General features: G+C 36.6%; 2 protein-coding genes across 5 annotated transcripts in view; both read left to right on the top strand.

Moving 5' to 3' along the window:
• The first annotated feature begins 3,293 nt into the window (after positions 1-3,293).
• LOC103054863 (C-C chemokine receptor type 5-like) lies at positions 3,294-9,023 on the top strand. Its single transcript, XM_007421724.3, has 3 exons — positions 3,294-3,539; positions 4,574-4,675; positions 6,713-9,023. Exons 2-3 carry the CDS (start codon positions 4,669-4,671, stop codon positions 7,681-7,683), a joined length of 978 nt encoding a protein of 325 aa, XP_007421786.2. The 5' UTR covers positions 3,294-3,539; positions 4,574-4,668; the 3' UTR covers positions 7,684-9,023.
• Positions 9,024-12,365: 3,342 nt separating this feature from the next.
• Positions 12,366-18,796, top strand: part of TOPBP1 (DNA topoisomerase II binding protein 1) — a 41,474-nt gene continuing 35,043 nt past the window's right edge. For 2 of the 4 annotated variants that reach the window (XM_025173876.2, XM_025173863.2), the window contains exons 1-6: positions 12,366-12,454; positions 14,375-14,462; positions 16,017-16,151; positions 16,614-16,757; positions 17,386-17,567; positions 18,492-18,685. In XM_025173876.2, coding sequence (XP_025029644.2) covers positions 14,382-14,462; positions 16,017-16,151; positions 16,614-16,757; positions 17,386-17,567; positions 18,492-18,685 — 736 coding nt within the window. In that variant the 5' untranslated portion in view covers positions 12,366-12,454; positions 14,375-14,381. The other 2 variants (XM_007421729.4, XM_025173873.2) reach the window with 2 other exon arrangements.

Below are 18,796 nucleotides of genomic sequence, written 5' to 3'. Positions count from 1 at the left end.
GCCTAGGGAATGGTCAGATAAGAGGCAGTGGATAGTGGGCAGAGCAAGAGACTCAGAAGAGACCCTCCCTAATTTCTCGGGGTGTAAAGGAGATGGGGGAGACTTGTACTTTCAGACTTGCAAGATTCTGTTACTGTAGCTTTACAATAAAGTAGAATTAGCTCACCCAATCATGTTTCCTGTCTGGTCCACCTGGTAAGGCTGACACAAATCTTCTACTTCATGACCTCTTCTCCTTTGGCTTATTGTTCCTGGTTTCTCCTGACTCCTTGCTGTGCAAACAGATTTTTGATTGATGAGCTCTGGACTGGATGTTACAGACTTCATCAGCTCTAAACTAATGGACCACACTTTAACGTCAGACTTGTTCTTCTCAGCTGTTTTCATTCAACAGACAAGAGAATCTCTCTAATTTATAATTCTTCAACTCAAACTGATGTCTCTCTGTTGTGTCAATTGATTTATGACCAAACTAATAAAACAGAAGCATGCTAATTTCTTCCTGATTGTTTGCCACCCAGCCCAATTCAGGGGAAATTCTAATGTTCAGAGCTTATGAATATTTCTGGCTCATTTACGTTATAAGAACTGTGGTTCCTGCTCTCTTCTCCAGTTGTCATCCTTGCATCACACACATCACTCACACCAACAGGACACAGCTTATAATAGTTACTTTTATTTAGTTGGAAATTGTTCAGTTATAGATTATACATATAAAGAAAAATCACACATATAATCCTGAATTTCCTGTCTAATTGTTTCTGCTCAAGAATGATTAAGATAACTGTCTAAAGGCAGTTTACTCCAAATGGAGGTATAAAAAGAGCTGATGATCTTACCATATAGTATATTTTCAATATAATTATTATTCCAAAACAAGAGGTTAACAATAAGCCCAGTAATGTACTTTTGATTTTTATTATATTATATATCCATTATATTAGGAAAGCTCCAGTTTTGAAAACTTTGCTGTTTGACCATTCCATTAAAAAAAGTTTACCACTAACTTTTCAATTTGTTCAAAATATCTGAGTAGAATCAACATGGCTATTGCTCTCAAATAATATATAAATGTTGAAGCCATATTCATCTTCAATACATTTGTTCTTCTCCACAAACTCTTAGATATTTTCATCTACCGCTTGATACCTCCTTTATCTCAGCTATATGGCATGAGATATTTATATCTCTTAAACAAGATAATTTTTTAGGAATAATTACCTGCTGATATTTTATAGAATAAGATAAACAAATCCCAATTTTTACATACTTTCATAGATACCTTATTGCCAATTGACAAAATATTAGATTTATTCCAATTTCTTGTATATCCACAATATTTACTATATTCTTGTACTATTTTAATTTATTTGTTTATTTATTTGCAGGACTTATATGGCTGCCTATAATGATTTTCGGTGGCTCACAACAATCCATTAAAACGTAACTAAAAACATAAGTACCCTTCTCCCCAGACACCAGACCAAACAGTCTCCCAACTCAGCCCCCATCCTAGTCCAATGCTTGAGAGAAGAGCCAGAAGGCTAAAAGAGTAGGATCCCTTGGATCTCAGGTGGGAGGTCATTCCAGAGGGCTGGGACAGCCACCAAGAAGGCATGCCTCCAAGGTCTCTTCAGGTGGCAACATTTAAGGGAGGGGGTGTGCAACTCACCCACACTATCTAATCTAGTAGGACAAGCAGATACCTACAGGGAGAGGCAGTCCCGCAAGTAAATTGGCCCTGTAGGGCTTTAAAGGTGATAAGCAGCACATTGAACTGCACCTGGAAAGCCACTGAGAACCAGTGCTTTCACAAATTTCACAAATCTGTGGAATTAAACGTTCCAGTTAAATATTAAAGGAGATAATAAAATGTAATTCCATTAGTGATTACCTGAATAAAAGAATTAAAATAATAAATTTAGTCCAAGAAATAAAAATAGCTGGAAATCCATGTTTATTATAATTGTTCCAAAAACTTAATTTTACTATATCAAAGCTTTTTTCCACATCTAGTGAAGCCGCATTAGCTGTTTTATTATTGTCAGAATACAGTGCCATAATATTTACCAGTATTCTGACACTAACAGAGGCCTTATATATTGAGTAGATCAATTTAAACCCACTTCCTTCTGATTCTGGAGCTCAGTTTGATTGTGTTGTGCGTCCATGAACCTCTGCAGAGGACAACATTTTTTATCATGTATGTAAAATTAAAATGGTGGGGAGAGAGATGGAAAACTAGATTTCAGTGATGGACATATCTGTCCTCAATTCAGAATGATCCAAGTATCATTTTTGAGCTACTGGTCATTGTTTTTTTGTGTCATTCTAAACAGTTGTTCTAAACCATTCTTTTCTGAACTGCCATAGCTAACTAATCTGGTCTTGATGAAGATTGATTTTATTTATTATTTAATCACTTATTAAATTATTTGAATTGTATATCCCCCATGGAACAGATTATTATTGCTGCAAATTTTATCACATTGTATCACAACACAATAACATTTCAGTCTGTCAAAAATGAAAATGTTTTAAACCTAACCCCTTTGCACCAATACTATGAATTTACCGTACTCTATTCCCTTCTAAAAATCTAGTTTGCTGGAATATTTCACTCTGTTATGCTGAGAAATCACAATTTCACTGCAATTGTGTTTTTTCTCATGCTTGATTATAAGTTTTTCACTGAAATTTCACTTCAGATCCAGGCTACAAATTGTATCAGATTATATGCAGATCATCATGGACTAGACTGGGTAATTTTCAGAACTCTATATGAGATCAAATGGTCTTTGCACACCATTAGTTATTTCTCAAAATGCTGCAGTATGCCTTTGAACCATACTTGTGTGATTTAGTTTGGAGCATTTCAGTTCATGTAAGTCTACTTTCCTATTATTTTGATACTCACACTGATCTGGGATTGACGTGAAATCTTGCCAAAGCCAGATAGCTAGCATGCTACCGGAGGCATGTCTTAATACGACCAAAGTTACTCTTCCATATGTAGTGTGTCTTGCTTTATCTGGCTTCGAGCACATTGACCCACTTTGCAAAGCTGCCCAGGATTGATCCAGCCCTACGTGCTCTATAAGACCAAGTCAGTTATCTCAACGACTCTTCACTTCTGATATCATTATCACTAAACTGCAGAACTGAAACCTTTCTAACACATTTGCTGTCTGAAAATTATCAGATTTTTATATTTACTGATAAGTAAAATGTGCAGTGAAAGATAAAATACTGGCTTTGGGGTGTTTTAACAGCTTGCACTGTATGTATATAATAGAGTCGACTGACTTTTAGTTAGAGACTTAAGAAACTTGTGAGGAAAATGCCAAGGGATTATTTTTAAAAGAAGGAAACTGGTTCTTGATTTTTTTTTTTTTTAAGAGAAAATGACTAGGAGTTTTTCAGAATTTGAACAATTCTTCATAAAGAAAAATTACGTTTTTGCTTAAGTGCATTATTTTCAAGTTTTATGCTGTGTCTGAAAAAAAAATCAAGATCACCTGTTAAAAGTTTGTAAACAGGTAAGTCAATTTAAGCTAGAGAAGTGATGGAATTCTTTATTGCATTTATGTGGATAACAAGCAAAACAGTGAGAAAGAAGTAGGAATGTTGCATTAACTTCTGTTAGAATGCACACTTATGAGGTTCGTCTCCGAGCTGGGAATAAACACACAGGCGGTTGCTTGAAGGAGAGAGAAGACTTTATTTCTGAGAGCCAGATACACAAGAGGATCAGCTGTTGGGGCAGCCACATCGGGGCTTCCCAGGAATCCCCTTTTATAGGGAAGATCCTTAAAAAGTGCAAGGGAAACCTGCCCTCTAGGATTTCTTAGAAAAGGTAATTAGCCGGGATTCCAGGAGAGCGCGCTGGCGGGTGGAATTGACTAGGCTAAGGAGCAATTGACTAGGGAGCGTTCTAAGGTCAGGTACCTACTGAGCTAGGGTTTGCTGTGTTTGCCTTATCTGGTCTTGTCTAACTGGAATGTAGATCTCTTCGGGAAGAAATCTTTTTATGATTGGATTTTTGGGTTTAAGGAATGTTGGCCCTTCCTGCCAAGTCTTTAGTTATTTAATTTTGGGCTAGGGCGGAGGACTCTTGATTCTTTCTGTTAGGTCTTAATCTTTTTAGGTGAGCCCATTCTTACTATAATTTAGCCATATGCTTTGACTGCTGTTTAAGATAAGTGATGATAGAATGAGACAAATGGGAAGCTTTGACTTCCTGCTGACATGGGTGGGGGGAGAATTTGATTTCCTTCTCACACTTCTAAGCCTGCAATGTAACCTACTAATGCAAAAAGGGGTAATTATTACATATCATAATGTTTCAATATCAAAGATGAATGAATTATCAAATATATTCAATATATGAATGTATACTGTTTATTAAAAACAACAGGAAATTTAAATCCCTGATTCTCTCTCCAGAAAGGTGAAGGGGCAGAGAAATACATTCATCACCTCATTAACAGTGAGCAGGACACTTTTAAGCCTTATGAAGCATCGAGTATCATTATGATCAAAAGGATATCCTTGCTTGTTTGTTTTCCTTTAGGAGGAAAAAGTGTTTTACGCTACTGAAATATAGAGAAGAAGTATGATTAAAATGTGTTCATCTTTGCAATATAACATTTTCTAAAGAAGATAATAATGGAAGGTAATGCTAAAAGGGGAGTGTTGAGTTTTAGAAAAAGCAACAATTGAGGAAGGGAGGGAGGGAGGGAGGGAGGGAGAGAGGGAGAAGACGCACTTCCTTTTCTTCAATCCCCCTTTTCCATGACTCAGTCATGAATCAGATTTTGCAGGGCTCCTACTCTCTGTTTGTTCACTTTCTGATTTGATTGCAGAGATGGATCACTCAGGAACTGATAGGAGGGGCAGCCTCGCTTTTAGAAGGATTGAACTACTAAAGCTTTTTCTTCACAGAGCTAGTGTGTAGGAAATACAATTCTGCTGGCAGAGTAAAGTTGCAAAATAATCCTCTGCATAATCAGTAACTTCAAAATTGAGGATACTTCACAGGAAGTTTCCACAGTTCCTCCCCTACCTCCTCCTCCTCCTCCTCCTCCTCCTCCTTCCTATTAACATAGAGATTTTTATTAGTTCCCAGTTTCCCTTCTTCTTTTTTAAAACTCTGTTCTCCCCTTCCAATGATGTTGTTCTGTTTCATTCCTCAGGGAACACATAGATACAAGCCTTTGTGACTGTTTTCTTCAATTAACTCCTGCCATGAGAATATGTCCTTCTCACAAATCTAAGCGTAGTAAAAGAATTACATTGGAAAAGTTCTTATACTGCTATGTGAATAAAATTGTAGATTAAATACAGTGTATGAAAGTAAATAATTATGATAGTTCCTTCTTGGTTCCTTCTTACATTATTTATATTTCATGTGTTTCTCCATAGACTAATTAAGGTGTTTATAAAAAAATAAGGGTAACTATTCTACTCTGTGATGAAAAAAATGCAGAATCAGTAGTTATGCTATACCTTTAGAAAGCATGTGGCAAAAGAGACTGTGGGATTTCTGATTCTTGAGAATTTTAAATCAGACAAAATGGAAAAGAAGCAAGGGATAAGGCAAGAAATTAAATTCAAAAAATTGGAACAGATTGTGTACCATGAAGTTTACAAATCATCCATGATTTGTTATCTTTAATCCTAAGGAAAGGTTTTGAAAATTCAAAAACTTGCATGAATCTTTGGGACATTTTTCTTAGCTCTATAAATGTATTTCCCAAACATGGATTCTGCATTCTTTTCAATAATACCATTTTATTCCTACAACTCTTTGGTCTCTTCTATTCAAAATTAAAAGAGTGAAAGTGAGGAGATTGGGACCATGGCAAAATGATGTTCACTTCTTAGTCTCAGCATTTCTGAGTTGGGAGAAGTGTAGATGTTCATAAATTACTATCACCCCACATCTAAGAGTTTGGAGAGTGAAAATTGTAGCACTATTACAGGAAACTGAAGCCATGATACTACTATGAGGTTTCATTTCATAATAAAAACAGTGAAAAATAAATATTCAGAAAACAGTAGTTCAAACAAGTCAGAATGTCTAACACTGCCTCTAAAATTGCAGACTCTCACAGCTGTGGAAAAATAAATCTACATTCTGATTCATATCTGCCTCAGCTACTTTCCATACATGTTTCAGTCTTAAATGGTAGAAAACTTTTAAAAGTCCAAAACTGACTCTCTTCCAAACATCCATATTTGAATGTAAACAAAATCTGAACATCTCAGTTACTAAATAGTAACCCATAAGGTCTAGTTTGACTTCCTGTTAAGTGAATCTGGGTGATCCAAGGTTTTGGAAGGCTGAATTTATTTGCATGTACTGTATTTGTCACTTGAAAACTTTTATGTGAGCATAAACCTATTACAGGTCAATTAGTATAAACAGAATTTTCAGTTTTCTATTTTTCTCCCCAAATACAGCATTTTTCAGTTTACTGGTTTAGTCAAGTTTTAACTGTAACAGATCTTCAGTAAGTCAGTTATGTGGTACCCTAAGAGCTACCCAATTGAACACCAAACTACTTTTTATTTCTTGATTTTTCTTTCCTAGGTAGAAAGTTCAGTCTGTTTTCTTGTATATGGAAATCACTGTATTATTATTATTTGCTTGTGGTACAGATGCTTTATGTTATCTCTTGTTAACATGTAAAAAACTATTTTTTTTTAGTAACAGGGAACAAGATGGACTATCTGATAAATGGAACAGTTGAAGGATTTACCACCACTGAATTTGACTATGGAAGTATAGTAACACCATGCCATGCTAAGGGTGTCCAAAAATTTGGTTCTAATGTCATACCAACCCTTTTTTCTTTGGTATTCATCTTTGGTCTTTTGGGCAATGTGCTGGTTGTGCTGGTCCTCATCAAATATAGGAAGTTCAAGAGCATGACTGATATATACCTGTTAAATTTAGCCATCTCTGATCTGCTTTTCATTTTCTCACTCCCATTTCGGATTTATTATTCAGTACACGACTGGGTATTTGGAGACACAATGTGCAAATTTTACACTGGAATCTTTTTTTTATGCTTCTACAGTGGAAGCTTTTTCATCGTCCTCTTGTCCATTGATCGATATCTAGACATAGTTTATTCAGCATCTGCATTAAAAGCCAGGGTGAAACGCTATGGTATCATTACAAGCATTCACACATGGGGCCTGGCAATTTTAATCTCTTCACCAGGATTTGTTTTTTTCAGATTACAGATGGAAAACAATAGGAAATCTTGCACTTCTCATTTTCCATATGAAAGTTATTTTGCATGGAACAAGTTCCTTATACTGAAAAAGTTCTTTGTAGGTCTGATTTTTCCATTGATAATTACGACCTTCTGCTATGTATGCATTTTAAACACCCTGTGGAAATCCAAGAATGAGAAGAACAAAACAGTCTGGCTTATTTTTATCATCATAATTATTTATTTCCTCTTCTGGGCCCCAAACAACATTGCTCTTCTGCTCCAGTTATTCCACACTTCGTTTTTTGTTGACAATTGTGACAATTTAAAGAGAATGAATATAGCATTGCAACTGACTGAAACACTTGCAGTAGCTCATTGCTGTATCAATCCTTTGATCTATGCTTTTGCCAGTGAGAAGTTTAGAAAATATGTCATCAGCTTTTTCCATCTATGAAATTCCTATATCTTCCTGTGTGAAGAACCTCTGGAACAGAGTAGTTCCACATACTGATATTCTATTGGAAATGAGGGCATTTCAGCAATCTTATGAAGAATGTGTATATAGAAAAATAGGATTTTACGGATTCAACTTTATGGACTGGACTCAAGGGAGGTTACTAAAGGATCAAGCCACTTCTAACAAAGCTACTTTGGTGTTAAAAGACCAGATCTGAACTGGATGAAGCCTGTTCTGGTGACATCAGTTCACCAATTATGTAGTACATGAATATTACATGCAGTTCAAGTTGAAATATTATAGATTTAATTGGGAATACTACAGGCAGTGAAGAGAATCAAACCTTTGCTTGAGTAAAGCACACTATACCCTATGACAGTGATGGCGAACCTACGACATGTGTGTCAAACGTGACACGCCACAAGTTTTGGGTGAAATGCCAGAGTTCACCAACACCTGACAACAACTATTCTGTTTGAGTTACCAAAGAAGCTGAGTTTGTTTTACTTGTATTTCAGTTTTGTAATTATTTGATGTTTCTTTATATAATACATAACACCACATATGATTGGACTGTATTTTTTTTTTAAATAAATGAATATTGAAAAAATTGTTTCTCTTTTGTTCGGGGGTGGGTGACACACCAGCAGAGTCAAGTGAGGCATTTTCACGCCAAGCCCATAAGGTTCGCCATCACTGCTCTATGACATCTGAGATATATTTAAAACATCTTTTACAGCAGGACACATTTGCTAAGTCTAATGTAGCATGAATGACCAAACAAGTTAGTTCATTTCAATGAGTTTTGACAGGTTTCATTTTTTGAATAAGAAAGCACCTCATCTTCTCTAAATGTACTGAGGCTGCAATTCTACTCATATTTTTGGTGGTGTTAGTGTAAGTCCCGCTGAACAGGTCTTACTTCTGTGTAATCAAGCATTAGATTGCATTATGAATGCTTCTGATATTGCAGGTTTCCTGTATGGCTCTACAAAGATGGACTTAGCACAAGTTTGCATTTCAGAAAATTACTAAGCTATGAATTTGGATGGGAGCAAAGGCTATCTAGCCTGATGAGAATGGCTAGGAAATCTAAAGTGTTGATTGTAAGAGGAAAGACCTTTTAGGAACATCATATCCCATCAGCTTGTAAAATTCCTTTTGTAGGCATTATTTTTCTGTGCTAGGAAGAAGTTTTAATTTTAAATTATTATTTTAAGGTGATTGTTTTGGTGGTAATTTGGTGAAAAGCTGTTGGCTTTGGTGTAACAATTACAGCAAAAATTAAAGTTTTACTCTCCAGATTTCTTAATTGGATCTAAGGCTTGATTTTTATTGCTATTTTATTCTTTTATTCATTGTTCTTTTAACGTGAGTCATAGTTTAAAAAACAAAGACCTTCCCATTCCCCCCCCCCCCCAAATTAAATGAAGTCTCTTACGGTCAAAACTATCTTCTCCCCATTTTAACAGGGAAAAAGAGGCTGATCTGATCTGAGTCAGATCATTGATCAAATTGCTCAGAATTGTCTGCACAGGCTAGCCTTGGTTCCCAAGGTTTTCAGGGGCATTAAATGTCTTTTCTAGCCTGCCCTGAAGATGCCATACATTGAACATGGGATCTTTTGCATGCAATAGAATTAATGTTGCTATTGAATCTCAAAGATGAAGTGTAAAGAATGTGGGGAAAATAAATAGGGAACAAAGTCAGGCTACCATCATATCTCTGCCTATACGGAAGAGATTTTATCCAAAAACAGTGGGATGAACTTATAAGCAAATTTGCTTTTAACTGCCTTGTCAGCAATTGAGCCATAAAAACATGTTTGGACAACACATTAAATCATTAAATGTTATTTGCTTATATTCTGGGTTCCTGAAGGATTTATGTTTTATTCTTGTACAAAGCAACTTCAGAATAGCACTGCTATGAGCCAGGGGAGATTCTAACTGGAAGCATGGCTTCTCCAAACTATTTATAAGCTTTCAGTCACAGCACAGGATGACCATCTATTGAGCAGATTAAATCCTTGCTCTACCAAGAATGATCTTTGCTAGACTTTCATTCCCTCCAACAAGTATTTCTGGAACAGCCTCTGCTTGGGGATCAAAACCCACCCAGTGAGTGGTACATATAAAATAACTATTTCCTAGCACAGTGCAACACTTTAAAACTCAACGCCTGTCGAATGGACATCCATTTTGATGGAAAGGAAGGGAATAAAATAAGAGTGTATGTGTATACAAACACGCATAGAGTACACACAGAATAAAGTGAAGTATTCTCAGTAATATTCAACAACTGGTTGTTTTACATTTATTGTTTTAGGCTAAAGGCACTTGAGTCAACAAAAACTGCTCTATTTGACCTGTAAACATCACTTAACAGTGAATAAGCTGATATTTCGTTTTTCTTCTACCATGTTGTCTGGCATTATTATTCCTAACAGAAAAGAAAGCATTACATTTTAGAACTTCAAACTATGCACATGTGCTGAAAACTGACAGCCATTTCTCCATATTCTGAGGTAGGAAATATAAGTCTTAGTTGAATGAGGTGATAAATAAATCCCACAATGATAATAAATGAAAACTGCACTACAATTCCTAAATATATAAATTAATAAACAGTTAATAAAGCGCCTCCCAAAATGAGATATGTCCCTACCTACTGTATGCTCATCAGCTCCCCCAACGTTGAGCACCGCCCTTGGCCACCCAAAGATTGCCCATCTCTGAGCTACAATATACCAGTTCTTTGAGGTTGAAGGGATGAACTAGATCTGGCTGTACAAGTTTTTCAGGGTTGAGGACTATACTTGGCTTTTGAGCAGCATGCTGAGGAATGCACTCCAAAAAGTAGAGGGTAGGCCAAGAACATATATGATTACTCTCCAGCCATGTATTAAATAATTTCCCCTCTTCTTTTATAATACACAATGCAATTGATTTAATGTTTGGGAGACTCCAGGATCAAAAAGCTTTCAAACTCAGATAACATCAGATACCAGAAATAATGTCTGCTATTTGTAGCCCACGGGTTGTTTCCTAACACAGAATTTTTCAATCTATGTTCCGCAGAAACCTAGGATCTTGGGAGAACTCAAGCAGTTCCAAGAGAGACTAAGGGGGGGAAAGGTTCATTCAAACATATCCAGTTTTCTGTCACTGGGGCTTCACCTCTTGATCAGGGATTCCAGGAATTTTTTCTTTCAACTAACAGGTTCTGCAGTCTGAACGAGTTTGAAAACCCCTGTCCTAAATAGTGGGCAAACGGTAAGTATCCATTTCCTGCCTCCTTTTCCTATTTACTCTTTTAAAAATTATTTAGCTGATAACAAAAGACAATTGCAAAATCAAGTGAAGCAACCCTTTGCCTGTATGCATAAACTGCACATATGGGCATCCTTGTATCAAGTCAACAATTGATAACCACAAAAATCAAGCATGATTTCTTGGCAGGAACTGAATACCAGCATAAAAACACCAGAACAGCACATTTAGTTCTAACTTAATTTAGTTCTAGGTCCTGGTATTACTCAAGAGTTCTTAAATAATCAAAGTATGCAATTAGAAATTAATTAAAATATACAATTTCTCTCTAAAATTAGCATTTATTCCTGAGACCTGAAAAATGGCCAGCGTAACACCGATTTTTAAAGCAAAGATGGAAAATAAGCAGACTCCTGAGGTTGCTGAATCCAAACATTGGAGTGGCACAATCAAGATAGCCAATTACGATGAATGCTGGAAATACAGTTCAGCAACTTAAACTAGAGAGAGTACATTAATTTACAGGTCAGTTCTATTTAATATTTACTCCAGATAAATTGATGAAAAATATTAATACCCAGAAATAATCAAGAACAGTATTTATTTATTTCAATTTGTATGGTGTTTTTGAAGACCAGCTTTGTTGAGACCAGTTTTAGTCTTTTTACACTTTTGGAGGGATTAAAGACACATAAGGGTGCTCCATTAGGTTTTATGTATTTGGGTTTAATAAATACCAGGAAGCAGAAAGTAAGACCAAATGGACAAGTTTACAGGAATGTGCAAAGTAGTTCTTTCAAGCATGCATTTTGGAATATGCACTTCAACAGTTGTTTAAAAAATATATAGTATGCACACACATATATACACACACACTTAGGGCTGAGCAGTGAGATGGTGACAATAAGTTATTCAGGATGCTACAATTAAAAGAAAATAGAGAAGGGCTCCGATCGATCTTCCAACCAATAGAATTGGCTTTAAAATGGCAAACGCTCTTCAGTCTAAGCAGATTCCAACTGATGCACATTGCACCAAAACATCCAAAATGTGAATATACCGTCTAGTACTCATCCAGGTTTTTGCAGCTGATCCAGCAAGACTCTTAGGCATCCATAAATCCCCCGAATAGGTTAGGAAAAAACTGTTCTCTTAGCCGTATATGATCGCTTTCTTGCACACTCCTCACAAAACCATCCCCACTCCAAGAAAACTCGGCGGAAAACTTGCTTAAATAACAAAAAATAAGCCCCGCCCTCTAACGCTTAAAGGAACCATAAACTCCTGCAAGTTTTTTTTTTTTTTTTTTGGCTGCGCTTCTGCATCCGCGTCGGCGGTGCCTTTAAGAATGGCTCGGCTTAATTCTCAGTCACATGGCGACGCGTAGTCAAGAATGGCGAGAGGCTTAATGATATTTTGCGCATGCGTGGTTTAGCATCCTGGTCTTTCCCGCCAGACTTCGGAAGATTGGAGTTCCGGGGAAGACTCCGAGGGGGGTAAGTGACAGCGAAGGACTGAAGGGTGGCGGTGAGGGAGGCGGGTAAGAGAGAACTTTGTCTCGTGCCGCTTCTGCCTTCATCTCTCCCCTAAATTTCCTGACTTTATTCCGTCTCCCGCCGTTACCTGTGGAAGAGTTCCTACTGCCATTTCTCAGGAAGCGGGTGGGAGGATGCAGAATCGTCGCCGGTGTCCGAGATTAGGGATAGGTTTTCCTCTGTCACTGGTCTAATCGCGACCTACCTCGGGTGCTAAAGCGTTTCAGATGACCTTCTCTGATCCGGAGCCTTCCAGGTGTGTGGAACTACACCTCCCATCGTCATCCCCATCACCTGCTGACTGGGAATGATGGGGGGGGGGGGTAGGCGAGTTGCAAGACTGCTGAGGAGTGGGAAGAAGGACCCTCCTGGCCTGCCTAATCTGGTTGCATCTCTCTGAGACCTTTTGCATTTCTATGATGGTTTTATGCCTACAGCAATTGCACAATATAAATCCGAAACCATGCTATTGCATTATTACATCATCTCACTTCCCAATATTTTGCATGATAAGCAGGGGGAAAGATCATCCTTCTGATAACCCTAGTTCTTGTTATGACCCACAGCACTCCCACTTTGCCTGTGTGAGCCTAGCAAAGCGAAGGCCAAAACTCAGAGCAAGTTTTGAGAAATGGCTAGACCTGCAGGAATAGCCATCTGTCAAAACCATCAACCGGTCACAGCGGTTTTATTATTTATTGTTTGTTTATTTCCATTGTTTAGCCTGAGGGGATTGATATAGGGAAATTTGGGAAGCCTTGTGCTACACTACGATGATTTGTGAAGAACGGATTTTCCATCTCTCTCTGTACTCTTAATGATTTTATATTTAGGGAGCATAATACACCCACCCATATGAAAGAAGCTCCATGCTACAGTTAGCTACTTCATGATCAGATATTTTCCTTAAGATTTTATCAAGTGTATTTTTGTCTACTATGGCTCTGCTAGATCTAGAGAAGATCTTGGTTTTTAGATTTGCTGTATAATTTTGCAAAAAGGAGAACAGCACAAAGACTAGGAAAAGAACCATAGTTATGTTTTTCTTTATTAGATTTCTATCCCACCTTTTATATAGGAAATCAAGGTGCCATACATAGTGCTCTTTCTTTATATTTGTTCCTACAGCAGCAATTCTGTGAGGTAGGTTGGTTTGAGAGAGAGAAACTTGTCCAAAGTTGCTCAAGGAACTTCTGTGACTAAGGATGGGCAAGGACTCCCTGCTCCTAGTCCCAACACCTTGATCTCTGAGTTCAGTTATTAATCCTTTTGACAGTTTCTGTATATGAATGAACAGTCTTTTGCTTTTTACAGGTATTTGGGAGTATAGCTATCTGTTGTGTTTCAGAGTTTTCAGATAGATTAAAAAAAAAAAACCTAGCTATGAAACCTAATTTTTTATTCATCTTCAAAAATTACTACCAAAAATTGTTCCTTTCAAGGATTTGAGCAGTTGTAAGACACAACTGCATTTCACAGTGTAACATTTTAAATTCTGCATTTCTCGTGAAGCTCCAGACAGAAACTTTCTGTTCTCGAAAAAGCTAGCTTAGAATATATTAATTCAACTCCAGGAACTTGGTTATATTTAAGTAATAATTATTTTACAGATAATTGATGTCAGTGTGAATGTTGTTTTTTAGACGATAGGATCAGTCATTATTGATCAGATTTGTGATTTATGCCTGTATTTCAACAAATCTGAAAGGTGCTTTTTAATATGATGGTTCAACAATTTACCATTACTTGATTTGGAAAAATGTTTGTTGGCAGCCAAACCACCTAAAATGTTCCTTGGATAGACAGCTATTTACAGATGATTATTCCATTGACCTGTTTTTTTTTAAACCCTAATGACATACTTTCTTTTTTCTTTATTAGTTAAATAATGAAAGGTAGCAAGGAGCCATATTTTGTGAAGTTTATAAAAACTGCGGAAAGTTCAGAATTTTTTCTTCAGGCCCTTGAGGTATGCTTATTTTAATGTGTTTGAAATTGTCTGGTCAGTCATTTGTATTCATTGAACATATGTGCTTTTAATGGCAGGAATTTCTTAGTGCACCTCTCTTTTCCTTCATAAAAACAACCTTTAGGCAGGAATGATTTTGGTAACTATAGTTAGGACTAACTTTGTCCCATTGATTTCAGTGGGTCCTAAGTACATCTGAATTGAATCAAATAAGATTTGATTGATACCATGGGAGAGCAAGCCTTCTGCCAGCTCCTGTGAACAGTCTGACTTTCAGACTTTGGATGAAAGCTAATAAATAATAAATCTGAGTTAGCATGTGTTACAAACCAAGGCCTAACTGAAGAATTTAGTATCTAGGAAATTGGAAGTTGTAGCTAATTTTTAATTTCTGCATTTTCAGTGGAAATTGCTTGCACATTTGAACCTTTGTCTAGTACAGTATAGAGAAATATGTGCATTTTTTAAATTTCAAATTTGAGATTCCTTAAATCAGCCTTCCCTACCTTAGGCATCCAGTAGACTGTACGTATCAACTCCTCAAAGCTTCCAGCTAACCAATAGTTGCTGATGTTAGGGAAGACTGATTATGCCAAAGATAGGAGGTAGGATTTCTACCAGCTCTGGCCAACTCTATGGTGGAGAATGCTGGGTTTAAAATTCCAGATCATTTGGAGGGCCAAAAGTTCTTCATCTTTTCCAGAGTATGCTAATTATGCATATTGCCTCTTAGAGTTACAGTCCTATAGCAAAGGTGGTGATTCTTTTCCTGATGAGAAGCTGTTGAACCATGGAAAAAGTAAACAGAGCTACATCTGATAATAGCTGTAGCTTTCTCTGTATTATATGCTCCTTATTTTTAAATGAGAATGTCTCCTGCTCTCATCTCCATGTATCCCTCCTCTATCTCTTCCCATTCCCCTTTCTACTTCCTTGCTGCCTCCATGCACACCTTGAATGTCTCTGCATTGCTTCCCCCAAACTCCAGCCAATCCTGTCCAGCTTCTTCTCCTTGCTGTCACCAACTCCTGACAGCACGCTCACTCTCCTTCTCAAAAGTCAATTTCAAAAGATTAAAAACCCCACATTTTTTTCATCAGTAGGCAATGTTACAACAGTGGGACTCCTTATTCAGTGTTATTGCTCTCTCTGTTAATGAATAAACTTTTTGATTTAGAACTGCTGGAGGAAACCATACACCTCTCATATAGTTCCAACCTCCCCCAAAAGCCTGCAGCATTTTTCATTAGTAGGGGAAAAATATTTCAGTGACATAATGTCTCCTACTGAAAAATTAAATCCGTTGGTGAGGATTGTTCTACTCCCCTCAAAATAAAACAACATTTAAAGTTAATTATTTATTGTTTCGTTGTTTTAAAGTAATAATAATAACAATAACATCAAAGCAAAAAGTGGCCTTGCTCATGTTTACCATGCTGCTCCAATCCAGTTTGACCCATGAGTTGATAGAAATTGGATAGCAAGTGCCTTTGAGAAAGCAGGGCTTGCAAATGCAGGGAAAGCTTAACTCTTTGGTGTTTGTGCATTTTGCAGTCCATCAAAGAATTTCAGTCAGAAGAATGTCTTCAGATTCTTGAAAAGGAAGCTGCACTTAGAATACAAGAGAATGACAAATCCCTTTATATTTGCGATCAGTTTAGTGGCGTTGTTTTTAATCATCTTCAAAAGGTTTGCATTTTATTTATATTGTTATTCTTTTGCCATGATATCTTGGTAAACAGTATCCTTGTTTGTAAAATATATAAAAGAATGGAAAATCAGTTGAGCTAGTAAATGCTATGTGATCGCTGGGAGACGAAAATGACTTGATGGCACATAATCAGATGAATGACAGGGCAGTGAATTTTGTTCCATTCCACTTCTGTATTTAGGTATTAAACAAATAACCAATAGATGATGATGTAGTGTAGGTTAAATTTCTAATGCCAATTTCTCTTCCTACTGTATTTCTTGAAGAATGAGAATGCAGTTAGAGAGAAAAAGATGACTCTGTATTTGTTGATCTTTTGAAAGACTGCAAATCTATCTACATAGATTTTTTTTTTCAGATGTTAGTATATATTAGCTGGCTGGGAAATTCCTTTGAGGAAAAAGGACCCTATTAACTTTCTTGCTTTATCTTTTTTTCAGCTTGGTTGTAGGATTGTGGGACCACAGGTAGTTGTCTACTGTATGCAGAATCAACGATGTGTCCCAAAGGCTGACCATCCAGTATTCAATATGACAATGGCTGATGTAACAATATCTTGTACAAGTCTTCCAAAGGAAACAAGGGTAAAGTATTTCATAAATATAGTGTTCAGATTCAGGGGGGAGGTTTATTTTCTCAGTGTGTTTATAGGTTTATGTCTGGCTTATAGCATTGGTAATTATCAGCTGTAGAATAGATTTAGAAGCATAGAATTCAAAATGAAAGGGACCAAACTTCTTTATTATTGCACCTAAAACACCTTCAATAGATATCTAATAACTTTAAAACTCTTTGGTCCTGCTCATGCACTTAGGTTGTTTTAGAAATAAATGATGTTTTAGAAATTGATATGTTTAAGGTATAAAATGATTGGTTAATAGCCTTTATCCTTGTTTCTGGCAGGGGAGCAAGGTCATTTTAAAGCGATATTTCAAATATTTGAAGATATTTTTATTCTCAGCCCAAAGTGACCTACTTTCAGCAGGTCCTTTTACTGTTTAAATGATAAATTTTCTGATGTTTTGTAACTTTTCTCCTGAATTTTCTCAGGTTTACCAGTGTAAATGTGTAAATGAGCAGTATAAAACTGCTTGTTGCTTTAGCTGTGCTTCTATGAAAATTATAGAAATGTGACATTGCTTATATTGAAGATATCTAGCAGCTCTATTTGACTCATGTGCTTTTATCTACTAGTGTGTTTTTTTCCTATAGGAGGAAGTCCATGAATATGTACAGTTGATGGGTGGCCGTATATACAGAGATCTTAATGTGTTAGTAACCCATCTTATAGCTGGGGAAGTTGGAAGCAAGAAATACTTAGTTGCTGCTAATTTAAAAAAACCCATTTTGCTCCCCACTTGGATAAAAACCCTGTGGGATAAGTCACAGCACAGGTAAGAAGATTGTGTATGCATTTTGGACAATTATACCCTACCTAAACAATTCTGAGCTGTAATATTTCTTAACAAAGAACTAACATTCTTGTTGCAAAGTGTGAGGCTCATGCCTTAATGAGAAATGACATTACAAAGAAAAAAAACCTGTTGATGAAGAAAGGATAGAAATGTAAGAATGATATCCTTAATATCTAAGTTTATGCAACAAATTCTGTGTTGTTTTCAGTTACTTACATAGAACTCATACAGCCCTGGATCAGAACTTAATCAAACTTTGAATAGACCCATTAGAATAAGAGGGTCTTAAGTCAGACCAAGGATTCTCAATCAGAGGCACTAGAGACTTTAGTGCAGGCTCCAGTGTCACTCCAAAAATTCCCACAAAATTCTCATTTTTAATGGGACAGGAGGGACAATTATTATATATGTAGGGAATAATCCTATTGACTTAATGTAATTGTTAATTTTTTTTTCTGTGTGCCTTTGAGTCAGTCTTGTCCAGCCAGTTGCTAGAAGTCAAGTCTCTGCAGTTTTTTTGGCAACGTTTTTGGAAGTGGCTTGTCAGTGGCTTCCTAGAGTTGAGAGAGAATGATTGGGCCAAAGTCACTCAGCTGGTTTCATACCTAAGGCAGGACTAGAACTCACAGTCTCCCAGTTTGTAGCCTGGTGCCTTAACCGCTACACCAAACGGGCTATCAGTTCAATTTACTTACATATAAATATAAATTAAATCAAGTTTAGTTCTGGTTCTACTCTTGCCATTTTTTGGATTGTGGCTCCCCACACATCACTTAAAATCAGGGTGTCATACCTCTGAGTTAGATGCATTAACATCATTGTCTGTACTCATATACATCTTCATCCACCATTCAGTTTTTCCAAAGAAATATCAAGAGATATAATTATTGTTGTTTCCAATAGGATCATTAGATACACAGACATAAATATGGGAGACTTTCTGTGTCCTCCATTTCTTGGGTGTACAATCTGTGTAACTGGTTTAAGCAGCATGGATAGACAAGAAGTCCAGCGTCTCACCACTGAAAATGGTGGTCAGTATACAGGGCAGCTCAAGATGAATGAATGTACCCATCTTATTGTTCAAGAACCAAAAGGTAAAAAATTTTTTTTGACACAATTATATTTCTGCTTAGCTTAAATTCAAGAGGAGGCTTGTATTTGTGTAAATATTTGGAGACTATAAGCATCAGATTTCACTTTGTACT

This window comes from Python bivittatus, unplaced genomic scaffold, assembly GCF_059951505.1.
Source record: "Python bivittatus isolate LINGU-HERP-01145 unplaced genomic scaffold, Pbiv_v1 ctg000610_np1212, whole genome shotgun sequence".
Classification (NCBI taxonomy): Eukaryota; Metazoa; Chordata; class Lepidosauria; order Squamata; family Pythonidae; genus Python; species Python bivittatus.
The sequence above is the reverse complement of the archived record's forward strand: the minus strand, read 5'-3'. Positions and strand labels throughout refer to the sequence as shown.